This window comes from Opisthorchis viverrini (genome assembly GCF_000715545.1).
Source record: "Opisthorchis viverrini unplaced genomic scaffold opera_v5_133, whole genome shotgun sequence".
NCBI lineage: Eukaryota > Metazoa > Platyhelminthes > Trematoda > Opisthorchiida > Opisthorchiidae > Opisthorchis > Opisthorchis viverrini.
In genome coordinates this window covers 27,619-41,993 of record NW_008751791.1, presented here as the reverse complement: position 1 = coordinate 41,993, position 14,375 = coordinate 27,619, and the positions used below count along the sequence as shown (strand labels likewise).

Genomic DNA, 14,375 nt, shown 5'->3' with positions numbered 1-14,375 from the left:
TATGACTGTTTGGTTTGTTCCATTATCCTCAAATCCCATGATTTTTTGCAAAAAATTATCCATATGTAGGCGTATAGGCCAAATGGTAATGCAGCTGTGTCCTGCTGTATGTTAAACTGACGTGTTTTGTACTTAAACCTGTCACAATATTCATAAGTTCGCTCAGAAATGCTTGAAAGCCGGTTTCACTTTACATCGGGCTCACAAGGTCGGCGTAATTTTCCAGTTTCCGACAAACTTATTCTCTCCTTGAGCCCAGAATAAATTAAATTCACCAAACAATCTGATTTGCAGACTAATTTAGTATTAACACGAGACTCAGAGTAAGATCACCAAGAACGAGAAGTTCAATTAAAGTCATCCGAGTCTTCCGAGAAAAACAAATTCGTATGCAAGTGAGTGTATATGATAAATTTGATTCAATTTAGTTCAAGTTTATTTGAAGTTGATGTGAACTCAAAGACTGCGCCACCTGAGGAGCTTCAACTAGGGTGGAACCGATAATGGGCTGTCAAAAAGTTTCCGACAACCTTGTGAGCTGTGTAGTACGTCAATATGAAATATATGCTGTCCGATGTAATGTATTGCGTAGTTCGGCAAACCAACCAACGAACATGGTTCAAAATGCTCGTATTTTACCGATCATGGACTTCATTGTGAATCTGCTGATGCGTCAGCCAAAATAGACACCATTAATCGAACTTCTGGAGTAGATTTCAAGGTACATGAGGACAGAATAATTATGTGCCCAAAACATCAGTCGGAAAAATTTCGGCCAAAACTCTCCAAAGTTACTTTGACTTTTAGCGTGAGAATAAACTGAACGGCGATCGAAGATGTAACTAAAGAAACTAACTAACGAAACGGGCAAAAATTGTGAACAGTTGGAGTGCAACTCACCGGATATTAATTAGTTGGCTCAAATTCCGAACGTCAGCTCCTAAAAGAGTGTCTTCACATAACTTAGGGTGCTTAAAAATTGACTTTTTTATGCATAATTTAACCAGAGATTAGCCAATGATTCTAAGCAATAATGTGAGTTTGTACAATTTACTCAGATGGCCACTAGACGACGCAAATTGGTTCTCATCGTCACCAGAGGACCATTTATACTCACCAAAAGTCTGGACGCAAGTTCGTGCAACAACAATAAATTTGTCATAAATCTGGAAATTCGTGAAATGTTGCCCTCACGAAGCAGCCGCAACTAATTTTTCTTTAGTTCTAATGAAACAACTCTTATCACACTACGGGTTTTTCTTGAGTTTGTCGAATGGCAACCCTAAATTGGTTAACAAATTGCCTTGGTCGAATATCAAAGGGTACACTTTGGAAATTTACTCTGTCAAGCGCACCGCGGATTCGCGGTTTGGCTTACTCACCATGATTTCCGGTATGTCGGCGATAACAGGCAGCAGAGTAGCTGGTACTCGCGTGCTATATTGCATGGCAAAACAGCGGCTTGCCACATTGGCACCCGCAACTCCCAAATCTGTTAGGTGCTATTTTTAGTTACTTCATAAACCGTTGTTTAACACTCGAACTGAATACTGTCTGGATGTTGCTTCCATGGATTTTATCACCTGAAAGACACCTCACGACCTCATTTCATACATAAAAACTTGACCTATGGAAATTCTTTTTGTAAGCACAACGCAATAATTTTCGCCTGGGACAAAAATCAGGATTAATTTAGATATTATTATGGATTAAACATGGCAGTTGGCCGCATCACGGGTTCTGTGTAATTTATAACGCTTACAAACGGATGTACCGGATGTTACAACTTTCGTATAGATTCCTCGAATTTTTGAACTGAGTTGTGATTTCAGCTCACACCTGGCATGGATTATCTTTCACTTTGTGTACTTGCAAATGATCGCCGCAACTTTTGGTCCCTAGTCATCTGAAGATTCGTGAGGCAACTACCGGCAAACGTCTTTGATGAATAGCTTTGACACAAAGTAACTGACAACAGATCTATCAAAAAGAGCATAATGTAAGCAGTTAATGCCCATCCATTGAGCAGCCGATTTGTATCCGGGTTGAGATCATTTTTTTTCACGAGCGATTAAGAAAAACACCATCTTGTCCACTGCGGGTTGCTAATGGCCTTGGAACTATATGAGTTCGATGTAGTAGTACAAAATCGAGGCCTTAAATAAATGAGTCATGCCCAACATATAGGTGAGAAGGAGCATTAACCCGAATTAGAAGGCTCGATTGAAGCATATGGTGGGTTTTTCAAGAACATCCTTATACACTTCATTCCAGATGTGTGATGTGGAATCTAGGCCTTCAGCCTTTCCATACTTCATTCCACATCATAATTTTCATGGTGTACGCACACGCACGCTTACGCAAGTTTCTTACAAAACCGTTGTGGTTACTGCCGGTCGGTGAGTGTATCGCTAAGTTTGTCCATATCAATGTAGGATGAACAAGACGCGATCATCTGTAATCGGAAGGTTGTGGAGCGATTAGCGTTGCCTCCCGACAAATTGTCTGCTTAGGCTTCATCCAACCAACTAATTTTGAATTAGGATTGGCTCCTTTGGATCCAGCATATATTTTGTCACTTCATATGAAGCTGACTGAACATCAGGAAAGGGAAGTGTTGGGGCTATATTTGAGCATCTTAGGTTACGAAAACACTTGTATGCCATTTGGTTCCCAGATGAAGACTTACCTGACTTGCGGCAGGGTAAGCCCAAGTCAAAGCGCGAGTTAATCACACTGCTGATCGGCTGCTGACTGTCGAAATTTCTATTTCTCGGCTTCCAAATGGTAAGGTCTTGAGCAGAAAGCTCCCTGGAGTTTTGTCGAGCACGCGCAGCCAATAATTTTCAATACTGATGAAACAGTAACAAGATGCCTCCCGACTTCTTCAGCACAAATTGGTTTCAATTACGGAGCAAAACTGAATTAATATCCCTTTTAACCAGTTGTTTCGCTTCTGCCAGAACCTGTAACCTGCTGCTCTTTGCTAGTGGTGCAGTTTTGGTGAAAAACCGTGAACCGACATGCTTTTTGTGGTGGGTAGAAGTGATAGCGACAGAAATCGAGGGGGGTTTTCCCATACCATTTATGTTTTTCTGCTCATTTCCATGATCTGGCAGCACAAACTTATCGGTGGAGCTTTAACCAGGAAGCATGGCAAATTTGTCCTATATTTCTGCACTCTTAGACGAAAGAAATACCGAGTTCAGCTCTGATCTGACTTAGTCTGTCGATTCAACTGTTTCCATCAATTTGATACAAGAATAGTTTTAACTGAAAAGCCCTGGTCGGTGCAGCATAGAAGAAAAGCTTAATCATAGTTAATTATTATGAGCCAATCTTACGTGAGTGCTTCACATTTATCCATATTTCAGGAGGCTACAAATCAAGCAATCAGATCGGCGATGTATATATTGAAATTACGAAGAATTCCTTTCCTCGTCAGATAAATTTCTCCACTTTTTTCACCGGTTATCTTTATACTTTTTCAAGGTGCCAAATTTTTGGCATCATCTGGTATGTGTGTAAAAACGATTAAAAACTTTATTCCACCGGTTAAATTTCGGAGATGTTAGTAAATTTGCTCGATCACATTATGTAGAGAACTGATGTCCCGGTTATGGCAGCGCTGTTTTTACGAACTGTCAGAAACAGATGGCATTACTGCTGACCGAAGGGGTAGTTATGCAGATTTTCCAGTGTTTCCAATGAAACTTTCGCGGTAGGTAGCTGAGCTGAGCAGTCGAAATTTATTTTCGTAAACGATTCCAGTCAAACAAACTAGATATAACTTAAGCGCTGGAGATATGCCTATTTCTGGAACTGAAAACAGCTCGATCAGGTCAATCGGTCTAAATTAGGTCACTGTAAAGTCACGTGAAATACCTTTCTGACAGCTCGTGACAAAACTATGGCTCAGGTCAATATTGTGGTTTTATTCTGAAATTTAGCGCGTAATGAAAATTCGCCCAACAGTCGAATGCATCTGGGATGAATTCGTTGACTGAAAAATTGATCGTTCTAATGTTGTACCTTGAGAAACCCTACTTCTCCGTTTTGCGAGCGATGCATAGTTAAACGAAATTCTCTGGTTAAGACACTCATAAAATCGGCAAATCGGGGTTCAATTAGCCCAATGCTGAGTGTCTGGTATATGCCAAACGTGTGTTTCGTCTCCTTTTTTCTAAATTCAGAATTATGCGGTGCGTTAAAATATGAAAATTGTTTCCGTTCATTCACATTGTCTGGCGGTTTTTCAGACAAACCACGTCATCCAAAAGTTTAACGTGAATTTGGCCATTTCGTGTCATATATTTAATAGAGGAAGGAGCGATTTCTCAAAACATTTGTGTCTCATTTGAAACGTTTTTTACCAGAGTGAAAGCACCCAAAACATTCCCACTGTCAACATAATAGTTTAAAGTTTCGTGAACTGAAGTGGATTAATTCGTTTAGTCCAACTTGACAACATTTGACTAGTTATTCCTAAATATTTACGATAATTACCTTGAGTCTAAACACATTCTAAAAACATTCTGCCCTTCATATCAAGTTTGATCCTAGCCACGAAAGTTCTATTTGCTACAGAGCACACATAAACCACTCTAAATAAATATACAACTCCAGATAGATGATTAGGTTAATGGCTATGTTGTGGAATGTAGGAAGCTTGGGTGCGCTGCTTGATTTTTAGTCTGTTTGCCGAGCTTAGCAGTTGGATTGCAAACATTTCATCACCAATCGAGGTGACGTCTTCTGCCTGCGATTGTGTAGATTGTAGCTGTATATTGAAGCTATATAGCCACAGGCAGAAGAGGAGGAATTCACCCATTCAACCCTGCACTGACGATGTCATCTCGATTGGTGATGAAACGTTTTCAATCCAACTGCCAAGCTCGGCGAACAGCTCAACAACCAATTAGGTACATAATAGGAGATAGTGTATAGCTCGATTTGCTGAGTGGTTACTGAGGTGTCCGAAAGGATGAAATTATCGTCAATTTTTCGTTGTCTACAATGAAACCACGACGTATTGATCATTCACCGGTGTGTTGCAAAGTAACATACGATCCTATCACGTAAGAAGGATCGGATTTCTTCTGAAATCTTGAGTCTGGCTGAATCGGGAGCTGGATTCCGAATAGCTGACACGCTAGCTTTTTGGTAGTAGTCCGCAAACGTATGGTAGCGGGATGAATTACCATGTCTGAACTGGAGAGTACGCCCATACTTGGGAGATGTCGCTTCATATATAGTTCGATATCAAGAAAATGATGGAAACGTACAGAATCGTTTTTAACTTTAGCGTTTAACTTTAGCCAGATACGATGACAGTGATGACCTATCTCATTGTCCTCATAACGCCCACAGCCACCAGGAAACTTGTATCTCAGGGAATCACGTTGGGGGAACATTTGATAAAGAGGTGCTTCCAGGAAGCTGTTAAAGTTTTGCTTTTCGGATCAGTTCAAAGAATTTTCATCACATTGTACTGCACAGAACGCATTTAGTTGACACATTCGTCCCCGATCAGGTCATGTAACTTTACTGATGACGAATGAATTGGTATGTTTCCTCACGCGTAAACATAACGGTGGTAGTTCTTGCGAATTTTCAAAAAATACATTTTTCTATGTGCTTGCAAACTCATTTACGTTGCAAAGACACTTAACATGGTGACAACTTTGAGCTAAACCGCAAAAAACATTCGAAAGCAATGTCTCAAAAGGCCTGTGGAACGTAACGTCACAAAATATAAGAGGCTCTTCTGAATAGAATGACACTGCACGCGACTGAACAAGTTTCTCGGCAGATATGTGACACACCCGTCGTTACGGGCAAGTGCAGGTGTATCGTCGCGTTGACAAGAACTTCCACGAGACATTTGTTCAATAGTGTCCGATCAGTTCTTATTTCTTCATAGTTTAATATGAAAAAAAACATTTGCAGGTCCCAGAATATGACCAGAATATAAGAGCATGCCCTCCTAACCTCTGTTTGTTTACAGGAGTCTGAAACTTTAAGAGAGATCGCGTTATTTACTGTTTTCTTGACGCACAAATTGAGAAGGTTTGTAAGGACTGATCACACATTGCCATGTGCACCTAACCAATGAGAGTTTTGTGCTACTAAATCCAGCTCAGTACGTGTGATACAGTAAGATGCGGTTGATTTTATTCCCTTCAGTCGCGGAGGTAAAATATAGGGATTTTTTACAATGACTAAATCTCCCTGATGTTTTCCGGTTATGCTTGCGAGTGCCAACTAGTGGCTTGCAGTCAACATCCATTCAATTATTGGTCTCAGTGCAATTAGCTCAAAGGTGATCCCACAACAAGCTGAAATCTTGGAGTTGGAGATTGTTAAAGAGTTCGTCACCTATCTTCAACAGGGGAATGGCAGTGACCCCACAAACACATGGGGTTGGCTGTACAACAAGTGTAAATCTTCCGATCAAACAAACTGTCGCAAACGCCATAAAGCTTGGCCAAATTTTTCAGTCCGTTTACCGAACTCGGTAGTTGTAATTAAAGTCTACAAGAGAGCCAAAACATTTTTCCAAGTTTATTAACAATTAAAAGGCTGTCGGAGAATCACGAAGTTCACTTTCGCGTAATATACATAGAAATATTTCAAGTGGAGGCTATTTTCGTTACTCAATTTTACATGTCACAGCTCCTTGGCGTACCGATAGTGTCAGTTTTTGTCAGAAACACCTGATCAGGAATACTCAGCTTGAACATGCGCGACAGTTGATGCGCTAAAAATAAGTTCAGTTAGACAGTGTTTCATACTCGTATGCTGTTGTGGAGATGGTGTCAAATCGGATCATTTCTGCTATGTTAGAACGAATCTGTTTCAGGTGTCTGGACATATGGTTTTGTGAAAAGAATTTTGGGGGCTAGGAATCATCCATACATGTCAGTCGTTCGAAATGCGTATGCGAGCAACACACCGTTAGATAAAACGCTTGAGTGAGTTTGGATTTTTCAAGTAACCTTTCTGAAGAGATTACCAGTTCTTTAGAGATCTTGAAATGAACCTCCCTTCAGTTTGAAACGAGATAGCTCGGCCTACAAGTGCATGTCGGTTACGCCGCGCTTCTCTGTTTTAAGAGGTCTGACAGCCGAGGTGAGTCATTGCGTTCACTAATCGTAATTCGATTGAAGTGAGAAGCAAAACGCACTGGTAGGATGCGAGGTCACAAGTCATTTGTAGGCATTGAGAATAATGCGATGTTAGCCGGGTTTCAGGGTTGTTTTTAGGTAAACTTAAAGTGCTTTTAACGATGAAGACACGGGACACTTTTGGACGGAACTGATTGAGAGGAGGATGTAACCAGGTATCATATATTTGGTTTCTACATATAAAACAACAGATGGGAAGCGCATTATAAGGTCAAAAAGGCAGCGTACCTGTGAGTGAGTGTTTTTATATTGCGCCTGACTGAACATTTCGCCAGCAAGCAGATAAGGAGAAATAGTTTACCCCATCTTAATTTGTTCACCTGGTTTCCGTTGGAATCTTCGATAGTGCAGTTTTGTTGGAAATTGACGCGTAAAATCCATAACTGCCAATGTGGAGAATATGGTTTGGATATGTTGCCGATCACCCTGAAATAAACACAGGTAAATCTTAGTGTGATCATCTTTCTGGACTACTGGTTGATATATCAGAGCTTCATCTCCCAAACCTTGTTTAAATAGAGTTGCATTCTCATTCGCATCCCTCTGGATGGGGACTTGTAATTCCGGTGTTTGCACAAAACAGTAGGTTAAATCTCAGTGGACGATTAAAGAAACGGCCCAAATTATAATTATAAAGCCTCTCGTTACTAAGGCCAAGCGTACACTTAACAGGAGGCATATTTACACAGCACGTTCATTCAACAATATTTCGGTTGTTGGAGGCTGGTAAACAGAAACCTTTGATGAACTGTAATATGTGTTTGCCAGTCTGTGCATCAATTTGTGCATTCCAAGCTTAATATCAGGTTCATTAGGAGAGACAACACCAGTTTTGTATCAACAGGTTCTACATCTACTCTTTTGTATGCTGGTGCAAAGCGCCATGCGCTTATCTTACGAAAGCGCATAGCCGACAGAAAGTAAAAAACACCCGTGTCTTTCAGAGATGGATGGAAGAGCCCAGATAAAGTGTAGTTGCGTCACATTTGACAGAAACTAAATAGGTCACGGAGAAACAGCATTCATTCGAGATCACTTACCGCACAGCCTGAACAATTCAAGAGCTGTACTTCCCATACTACTATCGATCACGAGGGCAACCGTAATCTGACCGCATTACCTGCAATCTGTGTATGAAAAACTCGACCTTTGAAAAACTCATGTACCTAATCTTGTTTGATATTGATGTTAACTGCCTACTCAGTGACTGGTCACCGTATTTTCCCTCCTTTTGAAAAGCCGTCTTCGTGAACTTCGTGTAAATTGCACAAGTACTTTCTTATGAGTCCCATATAAATGTATCATGTATTGCCCAAGAGGACCAATTAGAGGATACAAAGTTTCTCGACATTGTCGTTACTGTTATGACATACACGGGTATTTTGTGTTATTTGAACGCCTGGTTACCATAGTTTAGGATGAGCCCAAAGGATATTCTGCTACCCCCTAAATTTAAGTCTGCTAAACACTAGGAAAACATAAATTTTCGGACCTGAAAACTAATAACAATGCATAAAAAACAAAATCCCGACTGTTGACATCAGAATCATAATCTTATTATTCGTACGGGGCAATTTTGAGTTAAAATGATCAGCAAATTCAAGCGTCAGTGACTTATGGCTCGTCTACAAATTCGTCCTGCCCCAGGGACTGGCTAGTGTTTGAATACGGCTGCGGTCAACGCCGAAACGTCTAACCAAATGAACACACAACCGATACGGCCACACATACCTGATAACTTCCAGTTAGATCGAAACGCGTAGTGGAACGCCCTATGGAGCTAAGTACGTTCCGCCTTCACAACTACGATTTGGGATCCAAGGCTGGATATTTTCGGGCTGTCAACGAGAAGCATGGAAATTTTGGAATGTCGTGATTAATTCTCACAATTTTTGAACACTGTAGGCAAATAAGAAATAGAGTTTCATCCTGGTTTGACTAATTGTTGGCCTAGTCAGGGAAGTTAGCTGATGTAGATCATGTTAATTTATCTGATTGTTATTCATTAAAGCGGAGAACCTAAATTTTCTATCTTGTAACTCTACCGGACATGTGATTGGATCTATCGATGTTCAGCTACACAAACGTTAAATTATTAATGGCAAACATCAAGTGGGTTTAGGGGTTCTAGCTTACGGGTGGCCAGCTATCAATGCAATTTCATTGACCCGACGACCATCAGTCACCCTCCTTTCCACCCAATAAGTACTGGTAATGAAAACTCCCGGTAAGTTATATGAATAAACCAGTCAATGGATCAACCAATTCGTGTTTCTATTTGTCTGAATAAAGAACAAAATTGCTACACAATTACCGTGAACCAGATAGATAACTGCTGAATACGTTGTTAGTGTAAGAGAGAGGCGAGTCACCCAGCTGTCATGCAAGGATAACACTACTTACAGTGAGCACACAATTTGTGTCATTGACAGCCGAGCTACGTACGTATTGAACCATCAGTGTTCTCCAATAGGGCCCAACCAAATGTTTTCCCAATACTACAATATGGACCATTATTTTGGGCACTGATGTGACCTCCGAACAGTATCCACTATCGGACAATATCCAGTTGACCTTATCTACCAAGTGCTGAATTGCATTCACATGATTGTGATTTAACAATGCTTCGCTTAGCTAATGCCAAACAAATCTACCACTGAAATTCAAACGATATGCTGTGTGCCACCATTTAATTTGGAGGTGGGGGTGGAATAACATTTCCACTCGACATGTAAATCATGAATTACCGATGACGTAGCGTCACTCTTTTGCAAATAAATTCACAAAATAAAACGAATCAAACCATTTCACTCGGTACCACTGGTCATTTGGGGCTTCGAAGCACACAGAAAGAATAGCCCTCTACTTGTGCGGAAAAACTGATTTCATACAGGTTTTAATGCAGGTTGTATCTACAGTTCAGCTCACTATGCAGTCAAAGTGTCATTCGCGTGAACAAATTCAATCAAAGAAGTTCACGAATTTCAGAATACATTTATCAATTTAAACCCGTTTGATTTAACCTAGGGCTTATGTGGTTGGAAATGTTTACAGCTAGCTTTTCATGCTGTAAGTACATGCTATTTTAGGTGTCTCTGCTGTGTGTGAGTGATAACCTTGGGAGCGAAATTCACTATCCGGTACAGCGATCAAAATGAAGGAGCAATTTACCCAAGAAGGTAGGTTTTATTATTGATTACATCTGCGGTTGGCATTTTCGAGGTGATATTTACGCACGAGCGAAATACATCGGTGTGGAGGAAATTGCTTGGAAAAACACGAGTGTTTTTGGTGGGGATGCCGCAAATGAACCCTACTGGCTGATGAAATATGTAGGTTAGTTCGCTGGATACCCAAAAGCAAGTGTGTTAGAATAGAGAGTACGAATTACATCTCCGAAGTTTGAGGAATTATGATATATAGGCAGAATGTACGAGCTCAAAAAACTGTCTTGAATTTAGAAGAGAAATGTTGTTCTCTAGCCTACATCAGATGTCAGACGTAACTTTGGGAAATGGTCAGCCAGACACCACCAACTGCAAACGTTGCTCTCTTACCTCTGGTCAGTCTCAAATACTGCATTTAGTGTATTAGCCTCGGTAGTCCTGCACTTGCATTATGACAGGTTTAATGTTTATATCTATGCGGATGAGGTGATTGCCCCAAGTTGGTTCTGAACTATAATATGATGACTGATTTGCACTCAATTCTCTATAATCTAAACACAATCTAGTGAGAGGATACAACTTCGTCAAAACAGCTGAACAACATCTTTGAAGTAGATTGATGGAGGCCTTTTCAGTTTAGTTTTCAAAGGATCCTTAAATACCAGAAGAACGGGGATTTCTTCACAAATGTGGGAAGAGCTCAAACTGATTTATCAAGCGGAACACTCTTAAACTGATTTATAGCTTGTCGTCTGGTTGGTTTATGCTAGGAGCTGAATATGATGCAGCATCACGCATCAACATGTGACAGTGACATTGGTGAAATCCAGTGGTCTGTGAGTGTGCTTTGAGAAAACACTACAACATTTCCGGCTTTTTGAACAACTATGTTGTCTCTCCAGTTGACCCCAAAGTTCACTAGGGAGGATAGTATTGCAAAGTAGGCATTCTCTACCAGTGGTACTCCGACCTTTTATACCGGCAAATAAGCTACTCTTCCCGCAAGTGCATTGAGGAAACTCAAATGAAACTATAAAGCATCAGCGTATGAAATTATTAATCGTGTTTATTCAAGAGTGACTGACACTCTAGAGCTATACTTCTTTGACACCGATATGATCACTTTTGTTCAGCGGTTGCTGACCAATAAGCTGAGTTCCGTAACGCATCGAGACTCAAGGCGGCTCATTGGTTAAGGCACGAAACCACTAGACGGATGAAATCTGTTTCTAAATAAAGGCCAGCTGTTCGGTTTTTTGTGTCTAGATTTGGACGTCTGTGTGCCGAATGATTGCTTAAATCTAATATTCGCTTGTTATTTTGTATTTAGCCCACTAACTGCTATTTAGAATGAACTGACGGCACAATTTCATGACAAAATCGTGAAATACACGATCTTCATCCCACATCGGCCACCGCATTCTGACACTAAGTGGGCTGCCTTATTCACTATATATAATGGGGTAACTGAGAGAATACATGTGATCGCTGACGGCTTCCGTCGTTCTCCAGTGTAAAGTATCACATTCCATCGTCTCGCTTATTACTCACCCTTCTATCGACCCCAGATTTGAGCATGTCAGTCAAGTACCTGCAAAATTAACCGGTGAAATACCGCCTTTCACACCTGCCAATTCGTGCCCACTATTCAATCTGCTTTATTAGGTTATTTTTACAGTCTGGAGTTGGAGACTGAAACATTCTCTAGGACAGCAACCACTCTTCAAAGTCCTAAAAGGGGTTAAATTATAGCGGTAATGGTTGGAGACGTCAACGTACGAGTACAGACTCCCTTGTGTACCATTAATTTAGGCGTCAAACCTAACGAGAGTGGTGGGCTTTGGACAGACTAGCAGTTGTTTCTCAGTGCAGTTAGCCTGGACCTTACGGAATTAAACTTATCACATTTGTGACCTCGATTTAGAGAACCATACCATGTACTCCTTTAGAAGACAGTAGTTAGTTGGAAGAAATAACGGCGGATGCGCACAATCCCGGACCCCGACATGTAGTGCTTTTGGACCAGTACACAAAAATAACTGAATAGCAGAACGGTTTTTGTTACACCTTGATGTGAGAACTTGTACTCGTTTGGGTTCACAGCACGTCACTTATAGACAGCGAGTCTAAACAAAGACTATGTGGATTGGTACACATGGTGGAATCAGAAATTTTTAATTGGATGAGGTAGATGCAGCCTAGAAGGCGCGGAAACTGATTCTGCTGATGCACAAAAGCAAAACTAAATGTTTTAGTTTTTTAGTTAGTTTTTTAGTTAATCGAAGATAGTACTATATAACTAATGGACTGAAAATTCTAGTGATTAAATCGTTGGGCCTGATGAATCAGACAACAGTTGAGCTGGCCTTTTGCCCCATATACGTTCATACATACATTCACAGTTGCCCAAGTCGAGCTGCCAGGCTTAATTATTCACCAGTTTGCAAGGTGCCTGTATGTCTTTGTACGGTGAAAAGCCACCGAACGAGGTCAAATGACCCCTAGTTTTTTCCACCTCCTTTTTGCACATTATCGTAAGTGTGCTGATCGCGTAGGTGCTAATATTCGATTGTTAAATTATTTTCCCCCAACGTATATCAGCTACCCCACATGAACGCGCCGCAAATTTTCGTGAACACGCCAGTGTATTTGTTGTAAAAAGTAAACGTAATACAGAAGGCATAAAAGGCATAGACTTTTGTTACGGTAGAATGCGTTCGCGAATAGCTACGTGGGGCTATTTAGGAAACAGATAAATAAGGAGTACGGTCTTGATTTCAACGCAAGTTACATCAAGCAACATAAAATGGTTTCGTTACATAGACCCGTTACAAAATGCGTTCTGTGCACATGGTTGACACGGATATGACAGGCGCAGTCACTTGTAACGGCAAATACCATGGCATGTAGGTTTTACTTTTCAGGAGAGAAGAATGTATGCACTAGTGACTCATGTCATTCATATATCTCAACAATATATACTATCAGGTTTGATGTAGTTATTCGCTCACACCACCAGACACCGGCAAATGAACACTTATGAATCAATAACCACCAATAACTGAACATCTGATCATTGGTGAGTGTTGTGAATTAGTCCGACATGGCTTGGACTGTGTTGGGCATATGGTGTGCTACGTAATTTATTGTATGAGAAGTGAGAAAACGGCTGAGCTTGATAAGGTGCTGAGAACTGAAATCCCTGTTTTGCGTGAACATTCACAGTTCATTTAGTAGGGACTAAACTTATGCTGAGGACTCCTGCAGTGGCTGTTCGGTTGAATTGCTTTCTGCGTGACGGTCGCTTGGGCCCTGATATGTTTCTCTTTCCCAGTTTAAGGCAGTGAAAAATTTCGAGTCAGAGCTACACGTTCTTTTAAGCTAGACCCTAGACTCTCATCCCCTCCAAGGTGAGATTTACGAACAGCTCTGCATTTTGACGGTCAGATTGTGTAGACCCGGAGAGGTGCCGCAAATTTGTACACATTCGGAATTTCACAAAATTTTGGTAATCACTGAATACCACTTCATACTGGCTGACAGTGGGCAGTTCGGCAATCTGATACAAGACAATCTAATTAGCATACGAATTGGATTGCTTCTCACAGTCCTCAACCAAAAATGCCAATCAAGAGACTGATGTAGTGGATTGATTGTCCAAAGGACCAGGACGATATCTCCACTCACTCATCATCATCATCATTATCATCGACAGCATGACATCAGTGTTCAACACCAATGCTTCACTGCCGTACAACCATGACTTATTTGAAAGCCTTATTGTAAAGAAAAGAGTAAAGGTGAATGGGGGAAGGACTTAGTGCTAGCTTAACACAATCATTCCGAGGTGCCTACACCTCCAGACATTCACTCAGGCAATCTGGATAGAAACTGACAACAAGAAATCCACTGACATCGGTTGGCAACCATATCTTGTAGTGTCTCCAACCAGCCACAGTGAGGATCACGCGGTCCCCATCCTAGAAGGCGAGTAGCACCGACAGCACCCAAGCGTTTCGTG

The 14,375-nt window shown here is 40.9% G+C and overlaps 1 protein-coding gene across 1 annotated transcript in view; it reads right to left on the bottom strand.

Annotated features, from left to right (window-relative positions):
* T265_06477 (hypothetical protein) overlaps positions 1 to 7,613 on the bottom strand; it is a gene marked incomplete at both ends in the record, with an annotated part of 24,395 nt that extends 16,782 nt beyond the window's left edge. The window contains one exon of the mRNA XM_009171751.1: positions 7,508 to 7,613. Within this exon, the coding sequence (XP_009170015.1) occupies positions 7,508 to 7,568 (61 nt within the window). The remainder of the gene's footprint in view (positions 1 to 7,507) is intronic.
* Positions 7,614 to 14,375: the final 6,762 nt, after the last annotated feature.